This window comes from Somniosus microcephalus, chromosome 17, assembly GCF_052327205.1.
Source record: "Somniosus microcephalus isolate GS21.2 chromosome 17, FLI_Smic_1.0, whole genome shotgun sequence".
Taxonomy (NCBI): Eukaryota; Metazoa; Chordata; class Chondrichthyes; order Squaliformes; family Somniosidae; genus Somniosus; species Somniosus microcephalus.
The window spans coordinates 41,148,825-41,175,579 of record NC_141003.1 but is presented as its reverse complement, the minus strand read 5'-3'; the positions used below and the strand labels follow the sequence as shown (position 1 = coordinate 41,175,579).

The 26,755-nt window shown below is 43.9% G+C and overlaps 1 protein-coding gene across 2 annotated transcripts in view; it reads right to left on the bottom strand.

Annotated features, from left to right (window-relative positions):
- Positions 1-575: 575 nt before the first annotated feature.
- rad51ap1 (RAD51 associated protein 1) overlaps positions 576-26,755 on the bottom strand; it is an 84,039-nt gene continuing 57,859 nt past the window's right edge. For both annotated transcript variants that reach the window (XM_086010253.1, XM_086010252.1), the window contains 3 exons: positions 7,363-7,515; positions 3,982-4,107; positions 576-1,673 (listed from right to left, as the gene is read on the bottom strand). In XM_086010253.1, the coding sequence (XP_085866379.1) occupies positions 1,546-1,673; positions 3,982-4,107; positions 7,363-7,515 (407 nt within the window). In that variant the 3' untranslated portion in view covers positions 576-1,545. The remainder of the gene's footprint in view (positions 1,674-3,981; positions 4,108-7,362; positions 7,516-26,755) is intronic.

Below are 26,755 nucleotides of genomic sequence, written 5' to 3'. Positions count from 1 at the left end.
ACTCTGTTCTGATGAATGGTTACACCAAAATGTTAACCTGCCTTTCTTCTTTAGATGCTAATCAACATGTTGTACATTTCTACCATTTTCAGTTTTACAGTGGAGAAACAAGTTTATTTTACCGTACCCCATTTTGTGAACTCAGAAGTTGTGGTTTCAAGATTCATTCAAAGACTTGCGCTTAATCTCGGCCAACAATTCAGTGTAATACTGAGGGAGTACTCCATTGTTGGTGGCACCGTCTTTCCAATGAGATGTTAAACTGAAGTCCCCTGTCCCTGTTCAGGTAGGTGTAAGAGATCCCATGGCATTATTCTGCTGGTCTCCTGGCCAATATTCTTCCCTCAACCACCACAAAAAAAATTATCTGGTCATTCCTCTAATTTGCTGTTTGTGGGCCCTTGCTGTGTTCAAATTGGCTGTTTTGTTTGGCAACATAACAACAATGACTCCACTTTAAAAGTAATTCATTAGTTGCAAAGTGTTTTCGGATATTTCTCAGATGTATTAGGGTGTTATTATAAATTCAGGTTTTTTGGGGACCATTAAAAAAGAAATACACTACACCCATCACATTTGTTACAAACATGTGTTTATTTTAAATTTACAAAAATAGTTATTTTAATTCCAAACTTAAAACTGCCTTAAATGGATATCAAATACGGGCGACATGGTTAAAAAGGACTTACGTAATTTGTATTCGGGCATGAACAGACTTTCAATGTTATTAAATCATACTTGCTTAATACGAACAATCTGATAATAGTCGAATTATTAAGCATCAGCAGTATTTCAGCCTCTAAACATAGAAAGACAATCACAAAAATAAAGTATTGACAAGCAGTGTGAGTCTTGTCAGAGTTGCTTTTAGGCTATGATAAACCACTTGGCTAAAAGTTCCAAGTATAAGCCAATATTACCACCACATAGACTACTGCACTGGTGAGAGAAGATTTACTGTGTGTATCTGGTATTGCAAATGTGCTTATAAAGAACATGTTTAAAATTCCATTACGTTGAGCGCACTGAGGAAATCATCCCTCAATCTATCTTAAAACAAAAGCCATAAAAGCATGCCGTAAAACACCAGCAACCCTATGGCCTCTAAGTAAGAGCATCATAGAAATATGGGCATTTTCTGATGTGGGCCTGGGTTGAAACTGTTCAGATTTAATGTACAAAAACTTTTACCTCATTCACCTGTAATGGATTTTAATCCAGATTATACAGGTAAAAGTACAGTGCCCTATGTTCTGCACCACCCATGCATTGAGTCTTGCCTGAAAAATGATCAGTAATAAGATACCTTGGTTTTGATGGCAGACATAAAAACACACTCAAATTGTCAATGTCAGATAGTTCCTATTCTGAAACACACGGGTAAGATTTCCTCCTGGCCTCTATGTGGAACAACATTGTCAATGTGATCGAGAAGATTTTCCTCCAATCACCATTTCTACCAAAATTGTAAACAGGTTCTGAAATCTCAATCTCAGCAACAGAAGATTAAGTTTCATCTTTCTTGCAAGCAGTTTTAAACCATGTTCAATGATTGTCAGTACTGGGGTGCAAAGGTTTCACTCTGGCTAATCGAGACAGGCCTAGTCGAAGACCTTGACATGGACTTCTGACAGAAACTCCTTCCTGTGAATTATTGCTGCTTTCTTTAGAGGCTGTAAGAGAAGATTAAAAATTTCTGATTTTTAAAATGTACAAATATAAATGGCTGAAGGCATATCATTTTAATCACTGATAAAATTAATTAAATTCTTAAACTTTCCAATTTCAAAACAGGAGTGGAACAAAATATCACTTCATATCATTTTTGACCCAGGTTCCAGGATCTACCACATTTGCTTGGTATAACATGAAGTTTTACATAGTGTGACAAAATTGAAGTACTTCTGTGTGTGTAGTCTTATTATGGTAACTCAGTCACAAGGAGTTTAAAACAAACAGAATCATATCCCCAGCCTAATTAGATATAAATGCTGCTAAGATTTGTTCAGTTATCTTCAAGACTACAGGCTGGAGGGAGGAGCCTCAAACAAAAACATATGATTTGTCCCGTTATATGCATGACTGATAGCTCCTTTTGAATTGAGCGGACAGGCATTTAAACCAACCCCGCCCCCCAGTAACTATTTGCGGGGTGTTTAAATAAGTTTGAACTGTTGAAATCAGTCGGTTAGAATCTTCAGAGATAGGTAAAGACCAGTTAACTCCTACAGTTAGAAAGATTACAGGAAAGGATTACTGCAGAAATAAAGATTAACCCTCTAAAATAACAATATGGCAGAGACTATTAATTTAGTTTCTTTCAAAGAGTTGCTTAGTATATCTCTTGTAATTATACAAGTATATTACTGTTATATATTTACTTGTGCACCTATCTATCGGTATAAAAATACACCTGCACACACGATCAACTTTTCCCATTATAAATTCCTATGTCCACAATTAAGAAGGAAACTGATATATTACACACACACACACACACACGTCACACTTTAAAATTAAACACTCCCAACAATGGTGGTGTTGTAACATTTCAGTTTACATCTCCCAGCTCCTCAGACTGTGCTGTGGAGAAACTCCTATGCTACAACCAGGTTGAATACTCTGCTTCACCAACTGCTACACATTTTACTATTTAACCATAAATAATATCAATTCAAAAGCATTTTACTCAAAAGTATATAAAAATAAGGACAGAATGTATAACTTCAAAATAGTGACTGAATTACCCGTCATTATGGTCTAATTGCCTCCTGGCCTGTACCCCCGCTTCACCTGAAAACTTATACTTGAAGGGAGCGATTTTAACCCTGCCTGCCTGGTGGAAAGTGGGTGGGTGGGCATGCAGTTAAAATAGCCCAGGTCACTTATCCTGCCTGTAGCTGCCAGGAGCTGACCTGGCACTATTGTAACCTGCTCCACTGAATTCCTTATTAACATATGCAAGGTCATGTCCCAATGAAGCAACAGGACCCAACTGCAATGTTTACTAGGAGGCCTGAGCGGGAAGCAGCAGTGAGTTTCCTGCCAGGCCAACCTATCGCAGTTGTGGATCAGGGCCAGAAAAGTTAAGTTTAAGATTCTTTTTATTTCCTTGTGGGGCCAGGAGGAGCGGGAGTGCTATAACATTAGATCTAATGTCAATTGAAATTCTTCAATTTATTGGTAACAGGTTCTACACTGATTAAGTACTAAATATAATAGTCACTGCAGGATTCAAAAAGACGACCACTTGACATTCAGCAATCAGAACTAGTACTTCAGTGTTGGCCACCCGCCCATGCTACCTTGCTTGGATAATAGGATATCTTTCCTTTCATTATCTCATTTGACGTCACCTTCAGGTTCAAGAGCTTCACACCAGTACTCCTGGCATGAGAAGCGCACTAATGGTAGTGTGTTTTTGCCTCATGATGCACATGTAAGCTATAATGCATGTTTTGTGATCTGGGTGTTTTTACATAAACCTATCAGTAAAAAAAGTTGCTTTGTTGTGTGTACATTAGAAATGAAGTCACTCCACATTTCACCTCCAAATTGGGGGTTAATTCTATGCAATTATTCTAATTTCACCGATCCAGAATTTTTTGCTCGATTGGGAGCCAATTTTCTCTCCTCAGAAGTCTTAACTCTACTTAGTTTTCTCTTAAGGCAAGTAAAGTTGTTAAATATTTGATTAAAAAAATATAGATAGATAGGTTTAACATTGAATTTATTTAAGAAGGAGATTGATAGATTTCTAGACACAAAAGGCATCAAGGGGTATGGGGAGAGAGCGGGAATATGGTATTAAGATAGAGGATTGGTCATGATCATATTGAATGGCGGAGCAGGCTTGAAGCGCCGAATGGCCTACTCCTGCTCCTATTTTTCTATGTTTCTATTGACCACATTCTACATGTGTTTCTATATGATAGGTAATTGACAAAATAAAATGGCATTTATTGGATAACACACATATACCTGGTGGAGTCCACTTTGGTTTTCTCATTCCAGTGGAAGGGCTTGGTACTTGCAATGATTTGGAAGATGGTGGAGAAGCTGGTATTGCCTCCAATAACAATGGCTTGCTTTTTGCAGGAACTACAGCTACAGGGGACAATAAAATATTAAAATATTATACACTATATATAGTGTGTGTATAATTTCACTGTTGCTATTTGTTGTTTTCCTCTGCCACTTTATAATCAGCTCATAGGAGGTGCACAAGAGCAGCACTGAGTAGCTGTTGCTTCCCTGCACTGTATAGAAGTGCTTGGTCCATTCAGAATATGCCCACAATGACATGACTAAAGTTGGTAACTCTCTGTGTAAAGAACAGCAAAAATGAACCTGAATCAAACCACTTTATGACACAACACGTTGGAGCTCCAATGAGGGCCACAGGAGTGTGGAATTGGGAGCACTGATGTGAAAAATCCCAGCCAAGGTCTCTCTACTGCTACACATTTCCCAAGAGATCACACAACGAATCCGCTTCTAAGCCTTTGCTTATGCACTTCTTAAACAAGCCACTAGAAGGTGCAGAAGCAACAAAGACTGCCTTGCGTTTTAATGTAGAAGGTTTACTTTTATTCCAATTTGTTCCATGCTTAATAAAAGTGCTCAAATCTTTAAATGCAACAAATAACATGCTTAAAGGGTAGCTGAAGCAAACTGCCAAATTTTACCTTCCACCATTCTGATTCGAGTAGTTCTACTTTTTAGATACGGGGTTGGTGCCAGAGGACTGGAGAACTGCAAATGTTACACCCTTGTTCAAAAAGGGTGTAAGGATAAACCCAGCAACTACAGGCCAGTCAGTTTAACCTCAGTAGTTGGGAAGCTTTTAGAAACAATAATCAGGGACAAAGTTAACAGTCACTTGGACAAGTGTGGATTAATTGAAGAAAGCCAGCACGGATTTGTTAAAGGCAAATCGTGTTTAACTAACTTGATTTGAGTTTTTTGATGAGGTAACAGAGGGTTGATGAGGGCAATGCGGTTGACGTAGTGTACATGGACTTCCAAAAGGCATTTGATAAAGAGCCACATAATAGGCTTGCCAGCAAAGTTGAAGCCCATGGAATAAAAGGGGCAGTGGCAGCATGGATACGAAATTGGCTAAGTGATAGGAAACAGAGAGTGAGAATATTGGTGAACGGTTGTCTATTGGACTGGAGGAAGGTATACAGTGGTGTTCCCCAGGGGTCAGTACTAGGACCACTGCTTTTCTTGATATATATTAATGACTTGGACTTGGGTGTACAGGGCACAGTTTCAAAATTTGCAGATGACACAAAACTTGGAAATATAGTGAACAGTGAGGGAGATAGTGATAGACTTCAAGAAGACATAGACAGGCTAGTGAAATGGGCGGACGAAATTTAACGCAGAAAAGTGCCAAGTGACACATTTTGGTAGGAAGAACGAGGAGAGGCAATATAAACTAAAGGGAACAATCCTAAAGGGGGTGCATGAACAGAGAGACCTGGGGGTATATGTACAGAAATCGTTGAAGGTGGCAGGGCAGGTTGAGAAAGCGGTTAAAAAAGCATATGGGATCCAGGGCTTCATAAAATAGAGGGACTTCAGATACATGGATAGACTAGAGAAGTTGGGGTTGTTCTCCTTAGAGCAGAGAAGATTGGGAGGAGATTTGATAGAGGTGTTCAAAATCATGAGGGGTCTAGACAGAGTAGATAGAGAGAAACTGTTCCCATTGGGGAAGGGTCGGGAACCAGAGGATACAGATTTAAGGGGATTAGCAAAAGAACCAAAGGCGACATGAGGAAACATCTTTTTATACAGCGAGTGGTTAGGATCTGGAATGCACTGCCTGAAAGGGTGGTAGAGGCAGATTCAATCGTGGCTTTCAAAACGGAATTGGATAAGTACTTGAAGGAAAAAAAATTGCTGGGCTATGGAGATGAGCAGGGGAGTGGAACTAGCTGAAGTGCTATGGCAGAGAGCCGGCACGGACTCGACAGACCGAATGGCCTCCTTCTGTGCTGTAACCATTCTATGACTTTAAATATAGTGCAAATGCAACGGAATAATCGAACATTGGCTCTTCTGTTCATATAGTATTGGTTCAATTTAAATAGCGCACTCTGGGATTAGGGTACATCTGGGTTTACTAGCCGTAACTCCAGTTCCAAGTAGCTGGAAGTAGTTTAAGGATTTCTTATTAATTTCTAAGCAATTGGTTTTGCAATAAAGTGTTGTACAGTATTTGGTGAACCTTGCCAAGTAACTAAATTGCTTCAGTTAGAATTAAGCAAATTATTTAATGGTTCAGATGGGGAAAAAAAGTAAAGAAATGGCACAATCCATTAGTCTTTGTAAGCAACTTTCAGAAAAACTACATTTTTGCTAAATGCCATTGAAGCAATGTAACAGAGTGCTATAAATAAACGTAATGTCTCCAGATAGCTACAAAAAGAACTCTGCACTTCATATATGTTAATTATTGCTGACTTCCATATATTCCACAATCATTCTACAGTTAACCGGATTACAGCATCCACAATAGCCTTGCTCTATAATTTATAGCATGAGTTTACTATAAAGGAAGCATTTTGTTAAACACGTGCAATGATCAAAGGAACCTACCTAAATGGTGAAAGATTGGGGAATGCAGATGCTCAAAGGGACCTGGGTGTCCTTGTACATGAGTCACTGAAAGTGAACATGCAGGTGCAGCAAGCCATTAGGAAGGCAAATGGTATGCTGGCCTTCATTACAAGAGGATTTGAATACAGGAGTAAAGTCTTACTCCAATTATATAGGGCCTTGGTGAGACCACACCTGGAGTACTATGTACAATTTTGGTCTCCTTACCTAAGGAAGGATATACTTGCCATAGAGCGAGTGCAATGAAGGTTGACGAGATTGATTCCTGGGACGGCGGGACTGTCGTATGAGAAGAGATTGAGTAAACTAGGCCTGCATTCTCTTGAATTCAGAAGAATGAGAGGGGATCTCATTGAAGCATACAAAATTATTACAGGGCTTGATAGGATGGATGCTGGGAGAATGTTTCCCTTGGCTGGGGAGTCTAGAACCAGGGACCACAGCCTCAGAATAAAGGGAAGGCCATTCAGGACTGAGATGAGAAGAAATTTCTTCACACAGGTGGTGAATCTTTGGAATTCTCTATCCCAGAGGGCTGTGGAGGCTCAGTCATTGGGTATATTCAAAACAGAAGTCGATAGATTTCTGACTAGTAAAGGCATCAAGGGATATGGCGATAGGGATGGTGAACGGAGTTGAGGCAGAAGATCAGCCATGATCTTATTGAATGGCGGAGCAGGCTCGAAGAGCTGAAGGGCCTACTCCTGCTCCTATTTCTTATGTTCTTACCTGTAGCTCTGGTGTTGGGTTTGGGAGATTTTTTCTCTTTCTTCTTCGTTTGTATTTTGATTTTATTCCTTTTCTTGTTTTTATTTGACAGATTTTTTAAAGTGAATTCCTCATCCTCATCTGCATTACTTTCACTGCTTTCTGATTCTTCAGCTGCAACAAACACAATACAGTTTAAAGTCTAGATCTACACAAACCATAAAACTTATCAGGTGAATTGCCAAAATAATATTCAATTGTTCCAGTTTTATTCTCAACTTTTTATAGACTATAATATAAAATCATTGAAAATTTCAGCACAGCAGGGGGCCATTGGTATATTGTGCCTATAATAGCTCTACATCAGAACTAATCCCAGTTCCCTGCTCTTTCACCATATGCTTTACCACTTCTTCAAATGTTTTTCTAATTCCCTCTTAAATGTTGATTGACTTAGCTTCAATAGTCATGTGATAAGGTATTCCATCATCTAATACCCCTTTGTGCGTAAACATTTCTTCTCCCATTTACCCTCTTTATGGCTTTTTGCACTGCAAATCTTGCTTTTAAATATCTGTGTGACTGCACCCTTCGATCTCTCTCTGTTACTTCACTCCATTGAGTTTTACCATTCAAGATGTATATTCATTCTCTTTTTCACAAAACGTGTTAGACTTACCGATGCTGAAATGCATTTGCCACATATCTGCCCATACCCCTATCCTCTCTATGTCTTCCTGTAGTTTCCTGCATTCTTCCTTGGTTTGTCATGGCCCCAATTTGATATTTTCATCAAATGTCATTATCCCCCTATACCCATGTCCAAATCATTTTTGTATATGGGGAGCAGGAGATCCCAACACTGACCTCTTGGGAGCAAAATTGAAACTCCGGTTTTGAATGCATTTTGTACATGCCAAATGTAATGGTTTAAGAATGTTCTCATAGAATGCCACAATACAGCTACAGAGAGTCAAGGGTATAATAATCTAAACAAAACACAGCAGTAAAAATAAGCCATGTTGAACTGGCTTGAAGTATGCTCTAAAAGTCAATTTATTCTTATGTTGCTATTTCCTGTTCCAGATTTTATTTAGACCATAAACCCTAGGCTATAAATTTGTTATATTAGTTATGCTACCCATGAACTTTTCTGAAATGAACTTAGTTAAAAAAAAAACTTATGGTGCATATACACAGTACTGCCACATAACATGTGGTCATGTCATATACTAAAAAGCAACAGGACTGATGTCAAGTGTGAGCTATGATGGAAGATTGGAGATTACGTTTCATAGTCTAAAGAGAAAGAGATAGTAAAGGCATATTGAATAATAAGTAGTACAGGTAAATGCAGCTTTATTTCAAAGTAAGTCGAAAAAGTAGGATAAAAGGAAGTAAATGGAAAATAATAAAAAGTAAAGCTCAGAACAGATATCAGAAAGGTTTTATTACTCAAAGTTTTACGAATGACTGAAATGGTCTACCAAGCAAAGTAATAAGAGGCACAAGCATTGGTGTCATTTTAAACGCAAGTAGATGCTATGATGGAAGAGCAAATATGCTGCATGGTTTAGATGAACTAAATAGCCTTTGCTCATCCCTGTTGCATGAAAGGATGAATTCTAATTCTGATTGATGTTTCCCAGAAATGCACAGTATCAGCGTATAACAATCTTGTATTTAGATAAAAACCGTATCACAGCTGGACTTAGATTTTCTACTTCTGCGCTCCCAAGTCCACAATTTTCTGCAAATTAAAATGAATTGGCCATAGTTTAGGTGTCAGCCTTGGCTCAGTGGTAGCACTCTTGCCTCTGCATCAGGTGGTCATGGGTTGAAGCCCCACTCCAGAGACCTGAGCACATGATCTAAGCTGACGCTTCAGTGCAGTACCGCTGCAATGTCAGAGGTACTGTCTTTTGGATGAGACGTTAAACCGAGATCCTGCCTGTCCTCTCAGGTGGACGCAAAAGATCCCATGGCACTATTCAAAGAGTGATTACATTTCAAAATACTTCATTGGCTGTGAAGCGCTTTGGGACATCCTGAAGTCGTGAAAGGTACTATAAAAATGCAAATTCTTTCTTTAACTTCAACTTCTTATGCAAGTGGTAGCTTTCATCCTATGGTAAAAATACAAGAATGCAATATATGAATACTGTACATAAATCTTAGTACCTTGTAGGTAGGGAACAATGAAAAAGATATCGAGATGTTGGAATATGGAGTTAGCTCCTGAATGCCTGAGAGGTGATCTCAGCCCTGCTTAATGTGAGAACACAGGAACAGGAGTAGGCCATTCAGCCCCTTGAGCCTGTTCCGCTATTCAATTAGATCATGACTGATCTGTACCTTAACTCCATCCACCTGCCTTGGCTCCATATTCTTTTATACCCTTGTCTAGCAAAAATCTAGTGATCTCAGTTTTTAAATTATTAATTTTCCTAGCGTCTACTGCTTTTTGTGGGAGAGAGTTCCACACTTCTACCACCCTTTGCATGAAGTGTTTCCTAACTTCTCTCCTGAATGGCCTGGCTCTGATTTTAAGGTTATGTTCCCTTGTCCTAGACTCCACCACCAGCGGAAAAAGTTTCTCTCTACCCTATCAATCCCTTTCAAAATCCTAAAACCCTCAATCAAATCATCCCTTAACCTTCTATATTCCAGGGAATACAAGCCTAGTCTATGAAATCACTCTCCATAATCTAACCCTTGGAGCCCTCCTAACATTCTGGTAAATCTGCGCTGCACTCCTTCCAAGGCCAATATATCCTTTCTAAGGTACCCAGTATCCAGATGTGGTTTAACCAGGGCTTTGTATAGCTGTAGCAAAACTTCCATCCCTTTATATTCTAGCCCTCTAGTTATAAAGGCTAATATTCCATTAGCCTTTTTGATTATTTTCATCCACTCACTTAATCTATCAATGTCTCTTTGTAATTTTATGCTACTAAGAAGATGAGAAAACAGGACCATCAAGGTCAATATGTGACCATCACCAGTACACTTTCCATCTTTGTCTTCTGATGCTGGCTAGTGTCAGCTGTGGCTCAGTGGGTAGCTCTCTCATCTCTGAGTCGGAAGGTTGTGGGTTCAAGTCCCACGCCAGGGACTTGAGGACATAAATCTAGGCTGACACTCCAGTGCAGTGCTAAGGGCGTGCTGCACTTCGATGAGATGTTAAACCGAGGCCCCGTCTGCTCTCTCAGGTGGACATAAAAGATCTTATGGCATTATTTCGAAGAAGAGCAGGGGTGTTATCCCCAGTTTGCCTGGCTAATACTTATCCCTCAATCAACATAACAAAAACAGAGCTTGCTGTGTGCAAATTGGCTGCTGCATTTCCCACATTACAACAGTGACTACACTCCAAAAATACTTAATTGGCTGTAAAGCGCTTTGAGATGTCTGGTGGTCATGAAAGGCACTATATAAATGCAAGTCTTTCTTTCTTTTAGTAATAAAGGATGACCAGAAAGTTGGAGTGGCTGTTGACCTCTTGTACAAAGACTAATTGTACTAAGGTGCTCAGCCATAGAAAGGACATTGGTGATCATGAAGCATGAGATTGGGTCTATGGGCCTGATGATAGGGTAGACTCAACAGCAAATGATATGGTTAATCATTTTCTTGCCTCGAGTCGTAAATAAATTGAAGCTAAAACCTGCTAGCCATTCATTCACCCAGCAGGATCCTGTTGCTGTAACTGAAGGAGGGCTATAGGTGAAAATAGAGGACCTTTAAAGAATTAATGAGCTCCTGTGATGGTAGATTGTGAGGTAATGTGTTGTGAAGCACATGAAGCAAAGCTTGAAAAATTGGGGCTTTTTCACTTCAATAGAGAAGGTTAAAGGGGGATCCAATAGACTTTTTCAAAATTATGGAAGGTTTTGAGAGGGTAAGGAGTGAAATCAGTAACAAGGAAACACAGACTTAGTACCGTCATCAGAAGAGCAAAGTAGAATTACTTTCATGCAGAACATTATTAGAAAATTGAATGTTTTACCACAAGTGGCTACTGAATCAAGAGACTATACAATTTGAGAGAGAAATTGGGTATAGAAACATAGAAGATAGGAGCAGGAGTAGGCCATTCGGCCCCTCGAGCCAGCTCCGCCATTTAATGAGATCATGGTTGATCATCCAAACTCAGTACCCTGTCCCTGCCTTCTCCCCATATCCCTTGATCCCTATAGAAAAATGTATGTATTTGAAAAAGAAAAATATAGAAGGATATAGAGAAAAGGCAGAGAAATAGGATTAGCATAGATAGCACCAGTTGAAGTGCCAGCACTGGCACAGATTTCTAAGATTCCTCCTCAATCTGAACAACGATTTTGGAGGCGGTAGGAATTGAAAACCTAAACATGAATGTTTTGCAGTGGTCGAAAACCAGCTCATATAACAATACAGCACAGAAGGAGGCCATTCTAGGGTAGGTGCAGGGACTAGAACCAGGGGTCACAGTCTCAGAATAAGGGGGCGGCCATTTAGGACTGAGTTGAGGAGAAATTTCTTCAGTCAGAGGGTGGTGAATCTTTGGAATTCTCTACCCCAGAGGGCTTGATGCTATTTTTCAGGGAGGTCAGGGAAGGAAATTAATGTTCTCTAATCCAGGGAATCAACAGGCGTTGTGTGAGGGCAATTCACGATACGATCATACTTGGATGGATTTGGATTGAAGAGCTGAATAATCCTTTCTTGCTTTGGATAGTCTTGCTATTTGTTAATACTTAGCTAGGTAGCTGGGGAAGGTCTATACATGTCAGCAAACACTGAAGTGTTTCCCTGGCCTGTACAGAAAAACAGGAGCATTTCAGTCATGCAGCCCACCCACAACCAAAAGTCCAGTTTGCCTCTGACCCGCTTTGCGTTCATGTCAGCACCTGAGGTGTCACACAAACCAGTTGTTTGGGTGGTTCCTCTTGCAGGCAATAGTGAGGGAGCAATCCACCAACATAAATGTAGCATAAAGTACTGAAACATTTTTCAAAATACTTAAGAGCACGTTTTTTAATGCTAATATTTTCTTAACACAGCATTTCACACGTGTGTTCCTATGGATGACAAATATATAAATTAATACATAATGTGAATTTCTCCAGTGCAGTAGATATACGAAAAAGGTTATTTTTCAAAATTTGTGTTACCATTATAAGCAAAATGCCATTTCAACCAATTTTATACGTCTCCAGAGAAAACATAAATTGTAAAACAAAAAATGAATAAATATCTCAGTAGATGCCAGTAACACTAACTAACATCCTGCTGGGAAAAAATACCAAACATGGCTCTTCAGCTATTTTTATTCCATACTGCAACTTAACACACTGCTTACATTGGGATAAAATTCAACTTCGGCGAGGGCACAAAAATGGCGGGAGTGGGAAGAGTGAGTTTAATCTGTCCCCGCTTGTTATGTGTGATCTAAAGAGTTAGGGGGAGAAATTGGGTGGAGCCGCAAACGGGGCGCCAAGCTCGCCTGGGCGCCAGATTTTGCGCTGCGATCGGAGCAGCAGCGATCGCCGGAAATTCAGCTTGAGCGCCCCAAGAGGGACACGGGGCGAGGCTCGAGGCGCTCCGCGTCCCTCTTAGGGCGCTGAAACTGAATATCGCAGCGCAACGTGCCACAGCGCCACACGCTGCGGCACGGCGCGCTGTGGTACTGCAGGCCTTCCTCCCATTCTTAAGGGGAAAGGGCCTGCACCAGCGCGATGAGCGATCGCGAGTGCCGGTAAAAGAGCCCGGCACCGAGGAGAAGTGCCGGGCTCTCGGAAAACAGCCGGCAATGCCGCGGGGGGAGAACAGGAGGCCGGGGACGGAGGTGCTGGCAGGCGGCTGCCGAAAAAACGGCCGCCCCGCACCTCCACCTTAATTTACGCCACTGCCGCCACAGGTAGGCCCCGTGAACCGGGCGCGATTAGCAAGCGGCGCTACAGAGGCGGTCGCTGCCAGATATCGTGATCGGGGCGGTAGTGGGGCGCTGCGTACACCGATGACGTCATCGGTGGTGGCGCAGCACAACAGGCTAACGCCGCCATTAGCGCCCCAGCTAAATATCGCGGGAGGCATGGCCAGTGGCGCTAAAGCCACTGAGTGCCCTCTTTAGGTGCTAACTGGTGGCGCAGCCCACCGAATTTCTCCCCCTTAATGTTGTATGCTTAAACTGCAAAGTGCTCCGGCCCCCTGCACTGACCCCTTCCACCTCGATCAACACACACATTTAAAAATTTAATTTTAAATTGGAAACCATTTTAATATCAACCTAACACATACCTATGTAACCCTTCTTGGACACTACTAGCGATTTTAACTAGTGGAAGCTGGTAATAACTATACTCATCACCAGCAGCCCTTCCTGTATTGACAAGTATATATCAGACTGACCGGGTTGTGTTGTTGCCTTAGGTTCGATTAACTGAAAGTTGCGAGCATTAAAGGTGCTATATAGATGCAAGTTGTTGTTGTTTAGATTTAATAAGTGATGGTGAATGCTGTATTAGAAATTCTGCATAAAAGGGACAGAGTTCCAGCGAGACACTGAGAGGAACCTTTTATAGGCAGAAGTGCTGTGTGAAGCTTTGGTGCTGATAATCCGTGTGGACATTTTGATTCAGTAAAAAAAAATACCAAGGTGTAGCTGCAATAGTTGTAATGCTCCTTACATTAAAAAAAACGAAGATCTGGCTTAAATATTGGCAACAATTTCAGACGCAGTCTTATTCAAGAGAGCGGACTGACATAATGTAGGTCATCTTTTCTCGTGTCTGGTCTACATTACTTGAGTCCAGAAGTAACAGATTAATTATCCCCCAATACGTACTAAACAGGACCTCGATATTTCATCGGAGGAAGAATTGTAGGAAAACTTTACAGAACACCAAATTGGGGAAAATCAATCTTCCACTTCTGGACTCAAAGGCACACATCACGCTATAATCCCCAAAATAGAAAAGGTGACTACTGTAAATATGAAAACCATCAGACAGTCTAACTTGCCATCTAAACATGGTATCACTGGAGTTCGTCAGGAGCTGGCTGGAGCCACATTTTAAGGAACAAATGGCAGAAAAAACAAGCTGGCTTGCAACCAGATCACATGCGCAGATGAACAAATCTTCATACTGAGAAATTCCATTTCCCCTGGAAAGGTACTTGGAAAAACAAAAGAAGTATTGCCATGTAGTAGCAATTTAAATTTTTTTAATCATATCTGGAATTAAGAAATTCAAAGCATGCTAGATACTGTATCTTCGACATATAACCAGAGCTCATCACCAGAAAATAGACATCTACCAGCAACAGTATAAATAGCAGGGAATATCTCTGACTTAAGAAATTCACATGTCAACAGCTTTTTGAACCTAAACGAACAATCAAGCTCACCAGACGTTTAAGTTGCCTGTTGCTGTGGCCTATAAACAATTACCACCATACAGATTTTTTGGATTAACAGCAAAAGTATATTGGAAGTTCCAAAAACATCAAACCAAACCACGTTGAAATGGACCGGCTAACTGGTTGGATTAAGAAACAATGGGGGTAAAATATACACCCTGCCCAATTTGATAGTAAGTTCAATGGAAAGGAAAATTGGGCAGGGTGTATATTTTACCCCCATTGTTTCTTAATCCAACCAGTTAGCCGGTCCATTTCAACGTGGTTTGGTTTGATGTTTTTGGAACTTCCAATATACTTTTGCTGTTAATCCAAAAAATCTGTATGGTGGTAATTGTTTATAGGCCACAGCAACAGGCAACTTAAACGTCTGGTGAGCTTGATTGTTCGTTTAGGTTCAAAAAGCTGTTGACATGTGAATTTCTTAAGTCAGAGATATTCCCTGCTATTTATACTGTTGCTGGTAGATGTCTATTTTCTGGTGATGAGCTCTGGTTATATGTCGAAGATACAGTATCTAGCATGCTTTGAATTTCTTAATTCCAGATATGATTAAAAAATTTTAAATTGCTACTACATGGCAATACTTCTTTTGTTTTTCCAAGTACCTTTCCAGGGGAAATGGAATTTCTCAGTATGAAGATTTGTTCATCTGCGCATGTGATCTGGTTGCAAGCCAGCTTGTTTTTTCTGCCATTTGTTCCTTAAAATGTGGCTCCAGCCAGCTCCTGACGAACCCCAGTGATACCATGTTTAGATGGCAAGTTAGACTGTCTGATGGTTTTCATATTTACAGTAGTCACCTTTTCTATTTTGGGGATTATAGCGTGATGTGTGCCTTTGAGTCCAGAAGTGGAAGATTGATTTTCCCCAATTTGGTGTTCTGTAAAGTTTTCCTACAATTCTTCCTCCGATGAAATATCGAGGTCCTGTTTAGTACGTATTGGGGGATAATTAATCTGTTACTTCTGGACTCAAGTAATGTAGACCAGACACGAGAAAAGATGACCTACATTATGTCAGTCCGCTCTCTTGAATAAGACTGCGTCTGAAATTGTTGCCAATATTTAAGCCAGATCTTCGTTTTTTTTAATGCAAGGAGCATTACAACTATTGCAGCTACACCTTGGTATTTTTTTTTACTGAATCAAAATGTCCACACGGATTATCAGCACCAAAGCTTCACACAGCACTTCTGCCTATAAAAGGTTCCTCTCAGTGTCTCGCTGGAACTCTGTCCCTTTTATGCAGAATTTCTAATACAGCATTCACCATCACTTATTAAATCTAAACAACAACAACTTGCATCTATATAGCACCTTTAATGCTCGCAACTTTCAGTTAATCGAACCTAAGGCAACAACACAACCCGGTCAGTCTGATATATACTTGTCAATACAGGAAGGGCTGCTGGTGATGAGTATAGTTATTACCAGCTTCCACTAGTTAAAATCGCTAGTAGTGTCCAAGAAGGGTTACATAGGTATGTGTTAGGTTGATATTAAAATGGTTTCCAATTTAAAATTAAATTTTTAAATGTGTGTGTTGATCGAGGTGGAAGGGGTCAGTGCAGGGGGCTGGAGCACTTTGCAGTTTAAGCATACAACATTAAGGGGGAGAAATTCGGTGGGCTGCGCCACCAGTTAGCACCTAAAGAGGGCACTCAGTGGCTTTAGCGCCACTGGCCATGCCTCCCGCGATATTTAGCTGGGGCGCTAATGGCGGCGTTAGCCTGTTGTGCTGCGCCGCCACCGATGACGTCATCGGTGTACGCAGCGCCCCACTACCGCCCCGATCACGATATCTGGCAGCGACCGCCTCTGTAGCGCCGCTTGCTAATCGCGTCCGGTTCACGGGGCCTACCTGTGGCGGCAGTGGCGTAAATTAAGGTGGAGGTGCGGGGCGGCCGTTTTTTCGGCAGCCGCCTGCCAGCACCTCCGTCCCCGGCCTCCTGTTCTCCCCCCGCGGCATTGCCGGCTGTTTTCCGAGAGCCCGGCACTTCTCCTCGGTGCCGGGCTCTTTTACCGGCACTCGCGATCGCTCATCGCGCTGGTGCAGGCCCTTTCCCCTTAAGAATGGGAGGAAGGCCTGCAGTACCACAGCGCGCCGTGCCACAGCGTGTGGCGCTGTGGCACGTTGCGCTGCGATATTCAGTTTCAGCGCCCTAAGAGGGACGCGGAGCGCCTCGAGCCTCGCCCCGTGTCCCTCTTGGGGCGCTCAAGCTGAATTTCCGGCGATCGCTGCTGCTCCGATCGCAGCGCAAAATCTGGCGCCCAGGCGAGCTTGGCGCCCCGTTTGCGGCTCCACCCAATTTCTCCCCCTAACTCTTTAGATCACACATAACAAGCGGGGACAGATTAAACTCACTCTTCCCATCTTAAAAGTAAGCTTCGGAAAAGCAGTTCCGCATCTGAACCAGTATGAATGTTTCGGTATCCCACACAATGCCTATGGCCTTTCTGGATGAGATTGGTAATTCAGTTCCAATTTGTGGGTAGTTTTGTGTTGTGGGACCAAACCCACTAGGGACTGCGTTTAGAATGCCTCAAACTCATTTCATGTAGGATCTTTAGAACCAGTTGACATAGGAAACTTTCAACCCTTCAGTCTTTAGTGAATTTGAACCCAAGTCCTAGGGTGAATGGATAATCTTCTAACATTAAAAAAAGTCACCAGATCAGTCATTTAAACAGTTTTTGTTAATCACTAGTGCTATATAAAGCTCCAAGGATAAAGATTACTTATTTCCAAGAAATCTTTATTTCATCATTTATCAATGAAAAGTTTTTTTTTTTTTTTTTTTTAATTGCAATAATGTTTTAACCTTGACCATCCCAGTAAATTCCCCAAATGTTTCAGCAATCTACACAGGAAGTAATCCGCAGTATTATCAGTGTAACCAATTGATCTTTAATTGCTTCTAAATTTAATAGTCAGTGTTATCTTGGCTCAGTGGTAGCAATCTCACCTTTGAGAGGTTGTATATTCAACTTAGTTCCAGATTTGAGCACAGAAGGTGTGCTGTATTGTTGGAGATGCCATCTTACAGATGAGACATTAAACCGAGGCACTATCTCCCTGTTCCAGCTGGATATAAAAGGTGCTGAATATAAAAGGTGCCATAGCACTATTTGAAGAAGAACAGAGTTCTCCTGGTGTCCGGGCCAACATTCTTCCCTCAACTAACACCATCAAAATAGAAGAACTGGTCATTCATCGCATTTGCTCTTTGTGGGCCGCTGCTGTCTGCAAATTGGTTGCTGCATTTGCCTATCCAATAACAGTGACTGCACTTCAAAAGTAATTCTTTGGTTGTTAAGCACTTTGTTTCTTGGAGATGTAATAATACATTATATACAGGAAACTCTCGATTTACCGGCACCTAAAAAAATAACCGGAAATCTCTGTTAACCGGCAAAATTCAGGAGTAGGTTCAGGTAAGTTTTACTTCATATTAGTGGCCGTTCCTGGATCTGTGGCTGTGTAACCGGGATTCCTGCACCTGTTGCTAAGCAACAGGGACAGTTGGTCTGTGGCCGGGGTTCCTGCACCTGTTGCTAAGCAACAGGGAAGCCTGGATTTGTTGCTGTGTACGGAGCTCTCGTACCTTTTACTATACCTCTCTGTAATCCGGACTTTTTGATAAACCGGCACCACGCCGGTCCCGTCGGTGCCGGATAAAAAAAAGAGTTTCATGTAAATGCTAGATTTTTTACCTAAAGAAGCAGCATTTTACACCACTCACATTTGTAACAATAATTAAAAGTGTTGCAGTATCAGCCAAGATCATGTGCTCAAGCCCAAGCTGGAACCCACAGCCTTCAGAGGCAAGAGTGGTACTAGCTGATTCAAATCATTTGAAAGCAATAACTGTATAGTTTAACTCTTCGTCTTAAACAGCATTCATAACAGGGTTTATGTACATTTTTGGCCAAGTGATCCAGAAAAGAGAAAGGCAGTTATATGTCTAGGTTTGTGAATGAGATACTTTGCTCTTGATTATTGTTACAACCCGAGTTATACAGGCTAACCAGTTTAAATAAGCAACGTTTTTACCAGATTACTTTATAAGCAGATATGTGAATTAGGATCTGCCAAACCCAACATGAACCCGATCTTTTTGCAGAGAATATCTCGGCTCAAAACTATTTTTATTCCTGTATAAACACAAATACATGCAAGGAAATACAATTCCTTGCAAGTTGTAATTAGTTGGCAGGAGTTCAAGCTGGTTATCAAGAAACAAAGAACCTGGATTGGAACAGATAACCCCAGCTAGATAATGCAGAGGTCAGGAAGGCGGCTGGTGAGCCACATACAGTGAGCTGTAGTCGATATTTAGGTCCAAAGGAAGCAGAGAGGTGGGAGGGAGGGGGTAGAGTTTCCACTTTGGGCGCAATCTGGCTGCAAATTGTGCTAGTACGATAGCAAAATACTGCAGATGCTGGAAATCCGAAATAACAACAGAGAATGCTGGAAAAACTCAGCAGGCCAGGCAACATCCGTGGAGAGAAATTAGAGTCGACGTTTCGGGTGAACCCTTTTTCAAAACTGGAAAGGAAATGAAATAGATCGAAGGCAGGGCTGCGATAGAACAAAAGAAGTAAAGAGACATTAAGAGGTATTCAAAACCAGACGAGATGGTAATAAGACAAGTGGAGACAAAAGACGGCTGAGATTAGGTGTGAAGTGTACTGGTAGAGAGACAGCTGCCATGTGGGAGAGAGAAAAAAAAGGAAAGGGGGGGGGGGGGGGGGAGGGAAAACCCAAAACAAAGGGGTGGAAAAAAAAAGTAAAAATGTAATAGGGGCCGAGGTTATGATCTGAAATTGTTGAACTCGATATCGAGTCCGGAAGGCTGCAAAGTGCCTAATCGGAAGATGAGGTGCTGTTCCTCGAGTTTACGTTGAGCTTCCGTGGAACAATGCAAGAGGCCAAGGACGGTGAGGTCCGAGGGTTCACCCGAAACGTCAACTCTAATTTCTCTCCACGGATGTTGCCTGGCCTGCTGAGTTTTTCCAGCATTTTCTGTTGTTATTGTAAATTGCGCTAGTTTTCCGTATTGATTTTATGGTTCAAGTTTCCACTCAAACTCATTTGCATAATCACAAACATAAAAATCGCCCATGAACGAGTGCAATCGGGCAGCACCCCGTCTCCTGGCAGTAGATCAGCCCCAGTCTCACCTCCATTAAAACCGGAAGTGGGCGGGTTGGAGGCGGGTTCTGGTCAGGATTCAGATTTTTAACACTTTAACCCGTTTTTCTAGGTTAAAATTCCCCTCATGGTGATTCACCTTATCCCAGTGATGGGGAATAGAAAATCAGCAAGTTTTCCTACTCTTGACTGTTTTCAGCGACCCCTGCTGCAAAGTGCCAACATTCACTGACTAGGTTTACATATAAAGAATGCCCACTTGGGCAAGGAGGTGGAAACACCTGGCTTCTGTGGAACAGTACTCCAGCAAGAGTCAATGCTTTCAGGAATGGAGTCTGGGAGAAAATTTGCAGCAACAAAAAACCTGAGGTTTCCTTCAATCTGTGTCATACACTGACTTTCTCATCATTCAATTATTTCAATGTTTTTAGGATTTGTAGGTCACTTACAGTGCACTGCTGGGTACTATACTTTGAGCAAGATCAAAGGCATCAGAGTGGAGGCTGAAGTGCATCGTGGATGAAAATATGCTACAGTATGTAAATTCATTTTAAATTTGATCTAAGAGCCAATTCATTTTTCCCTTTGATTTGTCCCTCAGGCATGTTGTTTGAGGAATTTCACCATTGAGAAGAACACTGATGGGTTAAAGGTATATTGATTTTCTGAGAACAGTATCTGCAGGCTGCAGTGTACAGTCAACAGACCTTGGCTGTGCTACAGATGAACCACAGTCCGACTTGCAGCAAGATGCAGTGACAATGTACCTCTACGCACGTGTACTTGTACACCCCCAGCAGCTCATTGTCAGCAGAGCACGAGCAGCAGCATTTTTGATTTGTACCACTTAACATTACGATTCCAATTAATTAAGAGTTGGATCACCCATACACTATTAAACGTGACTTTATACTGGACTAGAGTTATAATGCAACCGACGTGTACTTGAAGCAGTGTCTATGATTTAGTGCTTTCGGGCATCAGGTTTGATGTGGTGCTTGATTAATACTTCCACTTGGAATATTAATGCACACCTGAAACTGCTTTACATTAATGCAAAAGTGTGGTATAACTGCAGTTTTAGTCATATGTCCTACTTTTGAGAACAGGTTTATTAATCCCTATTGTATAAAAGTATTCAATTGTTATTTTTTGTAGCCAATGCATAGATATAAGCAAATTCTACCTAAATGTAGTTGCAATTTAAAAAAGAACAGGCTACTGAGTAGTTTTTTTTGGAATAACTGACCTAGGGTTTGGCTGGTGTTCAACATAAAATGGAACAAGTAGCAAATAATGCACTTTTACAAATCAGTCCAGCACTTTATTATTTCTAAAATAAGTCTAAAAATATTTATCCAAACACCACTTTTAACTAACCAAGAGAGGGATTACTGGGTCACTAAACTGATCAAAAATAATGGCTTTATTTTGGACTTTTCCCTCTTGTGTAATATACAATGAGGCAACAGGTCAAAGATAACATTTATTATTTAAATCAGATAGCTGTATACATTATTATTGATTGATAGCAATGGTTTGTGTGGACATTGTTACATACTTTTTCTAAGTAACAGATAAGGAAATGATGTGTCACTGTAACAAATGCTGGTTATGGCCACTTCTGAATGTTTAACAATGATAAAAATGTAATATAATACTTTCGATTGATGTGCAACAGCACAAAAAATGCAATGCTGACCAACCAACTACTTAAAAAAAAAAGTAAATGATTTACCAATTTGTCCTTGCGCACCTTAAGTGAAGTTACTAAAAATTCATCATCCATGATTATTCCCTTGTTGAACACCTGGTAAAAGCCTGAAAATTTTGGAAATACCTGTACATTCCTATTATAGCTAACCACAGGATGTTCAACACAGGAGGAGGCTATTTGGCCTGTTCTGTCTGTACTGGTTCTTTACAAGAGCAATTCAAAACCGATCCAACTGCTCTGTTCTCTCCCCATAGCCGTGTATATGTCTCTGCTTTAAATGTTTATCTACTCTTCCCTTAAAAGATACAATCTCTGCCTCAACTACTCCATGCAAAGCATTCCATGCTCTAACAACTGTGTAAATACATTTCTCCTAACCTCTATCCTCTCTTAGTGACTCTTTTAAATCGATGTCCTTCTTGTTACTTAGTCCCCCAACCAAAGGAAATAGTTTTCTAATCCCATCATAACCTTTCATTATTTCAAAAACCCTCTGGCCTAGAAATTGGGTATAGCCCCGCTTGGGGCGTTAGAATTGGCAGAGCGCAAATTTTATAGCCAGGCGCAACTTATCGACACCTTGTGCGATATTGGGTTGCAGCGCCCCAAAGGTGATTGAGGTGCGAAATCAGGCGTTACACGGGGCACCTAAGGCGCTAACATGCCGGCGATACTCAATATCGGGGCGGGCGGGCGCAGCGCAGGTGCTCTCAATAACCGATGACCACGAGACTTCCCGGCGCCGGCCAGCTCTTAAAGGGGTGGGTCAGTCAGCTCCAGCATCCACACTCTGCACCTTGTAGGCCTGCAAATCGGCGCAGGCCCTTCTCTGGCGCAACAAACTTGGATCCTATGGAGAGGGTGAGGCAGAGAGCAGAGCGCTTCAGCACTGAGTCTCTGGAGGAATTGGTGTCCGCAGTGGAGCGCCGGCGAGATGTCCTATACCCAGACAATGGCAGGAGGCCTAATCATAAGGACTACCGACGAGCTTGGAGGAATGTTTCTCTGAGGGTCAACTCCAGCAGCATGGCGACCAGGAGCCCTGTCCAGTGCCGGAAGAAATTCAACGACCTCACTCGGGTTGTGAGGGTGAGTGGAGTTAATGTAAACTTATGCATCCCTCCATGAGCACCTGACTTTATGGCTACAGGGTGCGCGATACCCCAATGGCCATCTGTCAGCAAGCACCCATGGCCCTTTCTGGTCACACACATCCACATTTGACTCAGGGCATCATGTAAGGGCTCTTCCACCATGGGGGGCATGAGAACATCACTCAGGGCATCATGTAAGGGCTCTTCCACCATGGGGGGCATGAGAACATCACTCAGGGCATCATGTAAGGGCTCTTCCACCATGGGGGGCATGAGATGATAACTCAGGGCATCATGTAACATCACTTCCCGTCCTTTGCCCTGCAGGCCAAGCTGGCGCAGAATCGAAAGGAGCAGCTTCGCACCGGAGGAGGCCGTTCTCAAGTGGAGCCTCTGACGGATCTCGAGGAGAGAGTCCACCAGATTGTGGGAGGACGTCTGAGTGGTCCTGTCACCACTGCAGCTGCCAACCCCATTGTCCACAGCAATGGTAAGTTTCTCAACTATTACAGCTGTCACCTTTCAGTTGTTTCCCCCGCCAGCATGCTTTCTCAATGTGGACCCATGTCACAGCATTGCCGCACTGTTGCATCCCTTGCTGCCAAATTGTCGTTTTGCTAAAGCCACTCTTCAACCGCCCTGCTTTCAGATGCTGCATCACCAGCTCGGGAGCCGGCCCCTCAAGCTGCCAGTGCAAGTGCCTCCGGAGGCGACGACCAGGAGGAAGCCAGACCATCCGTGCCAGCCTCAGGGGAGCCACCGCATGTGGAGACTGGGGATAGTAGTTCCCTTGAGGGGAGGGGGGGCTCTGATGAGGAGCCAGTTGCAGGGACCAGCGGCCTGCAGCAACGCGCGGGGGATAGGGACGCTCGGGGGCCGTCTCCACGGAGGGCGAGGCAGGCCACCATGACTGCTGCACAGAGTGCAGAGGAGGTGCGTAGCCTTGCGGAAATGAGCGCCCAGGCCCGGCTCAGGCACACTGAGCTTATGGCTGCAGTGGGGAGGGTGCCTCAATCCATCGACACTCTGGCAAAGAGTGTGGTGGACTTTGGGGCAGCAATGGAAAGGACTGTCCAGGGCTTCGGGGCAGCAATGGAAAGGTCTGTCCAGGGCTTCGGGGCAGCAATGGAAAGGTCTGTCCAGGGCTTCGGGGCAGCAATGGAAAGGTCTGTCCAGGGCTTGTCCGAAGCAGTGGAAAGGACTGTTCCGGCCTTGTCCGAAGCAGTGGCAAGGACTGTTCCGGCCTTGTCCGAAGCAGTGGAAAGGACTGTTCCGGCCTTGTCCGAAGCAGTGGAAAGGACTGTTCCGGCCTTGTCCGAAGCAGTGGCAAGGACTGTTCCGGCCTTGTCCGAAGCAGTGGCAAGGACTGTTCCGGCCTTGTCCGAAGCAGTGGAAAGGACTGTTCCGGCCTTGTCCGAAGCAGTGGAAAGGACTGTTCCGGCCTTGTCCGAAGCAGTGGAAAGGACTGTTCCGGCCTTGTCCGAAGCAGTGGAAAGGACTGTTCCGGCCTTGTCCGAAGCAGTGGAAAGGACTGTTCCGGCCTTGTCCGAAGCAGTGGAAAGGACTGTTCCGGCCTTGTCCGAAGCAGTGGAAAGGACTGTCCAGGGCTTCTCCGAAGCACAGGCACCTGCCACGCAGGTCCTCACTGCTGCCACGCAGTCACTTGCTGGCCTCGTCCACACGCAGATTGAGGCCACGCGAACACTCACTGCTGCCACCGTAGCTGCATCAGGCAGGATCACCCCAGGCCCTTGCAGCACCACAGCAGGCCATGAATTTGTGGAGCAGTCGATAGCGGCGGATGATCCGGTGCGGCACTGTCAGAGTGCCAGTGTGTCGACCGACCACGGTGCAGGTGTCCTCTCTCTGCATGTGACCAGTCCTGATGCCAACTCTGGCACGTCAGCAGAGCAGCTGCCACCACCTGCGCGGCAGACTGCTAGCAGACATGCCCAGTTGGAGCAGCCTGCTTGCGGGACCTCCAAGCCCAGAGGTCAGCCAGACCGTCCCTCAGGGGCTTCAGCGCCTCCAGACACTCAGCAGGCATCCCCCAGCCTTGACCCAGCCACTGGGGTCCAATTACGGAGGAGCTGCAGGGAGGGAAGGGGCCGACCTCGTAAGAGGAGTCGGTCTCCATCAAGGGGTCACCAGTAGAGGGAGGTGCTAAGACGTCTCTTTTTCCGGTTTTAAGGCAGTCCACACCTGTTGTGTTTGTTTGTTATGGTTTGGTTAGTTTCGCCGGGTTGCCAGACAGTTATCTGTTAGTTTGTTAGTTATGATTTCTGTTGCCATTACGTTGTCATGCTGGAAGGAAGCACTTGTTTGAAAATAAAGAAAACTTTTTATTTACAATCGAGCTGTACACTATTTACAATCATCGAGGCCTTCATAGGCTTACAGCAAACCGGAGGGCACTGTTCGATTCACAGCCACCATTCCATCCGAGGGGCCTAGAACCGAGTCCTTATGAGCCTCTGACGAACAGCCCTTCCAGTTTCTGGAGCCCTCCCATCTTCCTCCTCCTCCTCCTCCTCCTGATCCTCCTCGCCCGCATCCTCCTCCTCCTCCTCCTCCTCCTCGTCCGCCTGCTCTGCTGGACCTCGAGGGTCGGCTGGCATTGGCTGGGTGTGTCGAATGGCCAGGTTGTGGAGCATGCAGCAGACAACGATGCGCGCCACATGCTCCGGCGAGTACTGTAGGGCGCCCCCCGAATGGTCTAGACAACGGCAACGCTGCTTCAGCACACCAATTGTGTGCTCCACAATGTTCCTGGTGGCCTGATGGCTGTTGTTGTAATGCTCTTCTGCCGGGGTGCTGGGCAAACGGAGCGGGGTCATGAGCCATGGGCAGAGAGGATAGCCCTTGTCGCCCAGAAGCCAGCCTCGTGGGTGATCCGGGGCCTCAAAAAGGTCAGCCACTGAGGTCTGCCGCAGGATGAAGGCGTCATGGCTGCTGCCAGGGAATTGTGCGTTCACCGCCATGATCATCTGCCGGTGATCACAGACCAGCTGCTCATTAAGGGAGTGGAAGCCCTTTCGGTTACGGAACTCCTCCGGATTCTGTAATGGCGCCCGCAAAGCCACGTGTGTACAATCAATGGCCCCCTGCACCATGGGGAAGTCTGCAATAGCCGCGAAGCCCTGTGCACGCTCCCCCTGCTTCTCCAGGGTCAGAGGGAAGGTGATGAAATCGCGCCTCCTTTTGTAGAGGGCAGCTGTAACTTGCCGGATGCAGCAATGCACCGCAAATTGAGAGATATTAGATATGTCCCCAGCTGCTGCCTGAAACGATCCGCTGGCGTAAAAGTTGAGCGCAACAGTCACTTTCACGGCCACCGACAGAGAGGTCCTGCACCGTATCCGCGGCTGCAGATCCCCAGCAAGCAGGTGGCACAGCTCAGTGACAACATCCTTACCAAATCTGAGCCTTCGCAGACACTGCTCCTCCGGCATGGTAAGGTAGGAGACCTGCTGCCTGAAAACCCTGGCAGCGTATGGTCAGATTTGGCGACATCCATTGGCCCTCCACCTTCTGGCCAATCCCGGCCCTCTCTCCCTCCGTCTCTGTGCCCCCGCCAGCTGTTCAGCAAGGATAACGTGCCCCTCCAAAGCAGCTCCCATTATTCTGTCCGACGAATAAGACGCAGTCAGCTTTCTGGATCCAACTGCTCTGAACAGGGCTGAAGGTCCCAAGGCTCCTCTGGCTCAATAACAAGAAGTCTTTGCCATTGAAGGTCTGCAACTCTCTCCAGCAGCGAGCAGAATGGCCAGGCCAAATGGCTGCCGGTTTTATAGTAGTGCTGTCCCCTTTAAGGAGCGCCCCCCGAGTACGAGATGGACCTGGTAATGTTCCATCCAACTGTCACTAATAGCGCCAGGCGAAACGGAGGGGGGCGCCACTGAATTTCCGGTACGGGGCGCCAAAAAGGCATTGCACAATGAAATGACGTCATGATCTGGCTGCGCCCGCGAGTGGGCGCAAAGACTTAGCACCAGCGCGAACAGGCTACTCAATATGGCCGGATGCGCTAGGATCACTGCGCACG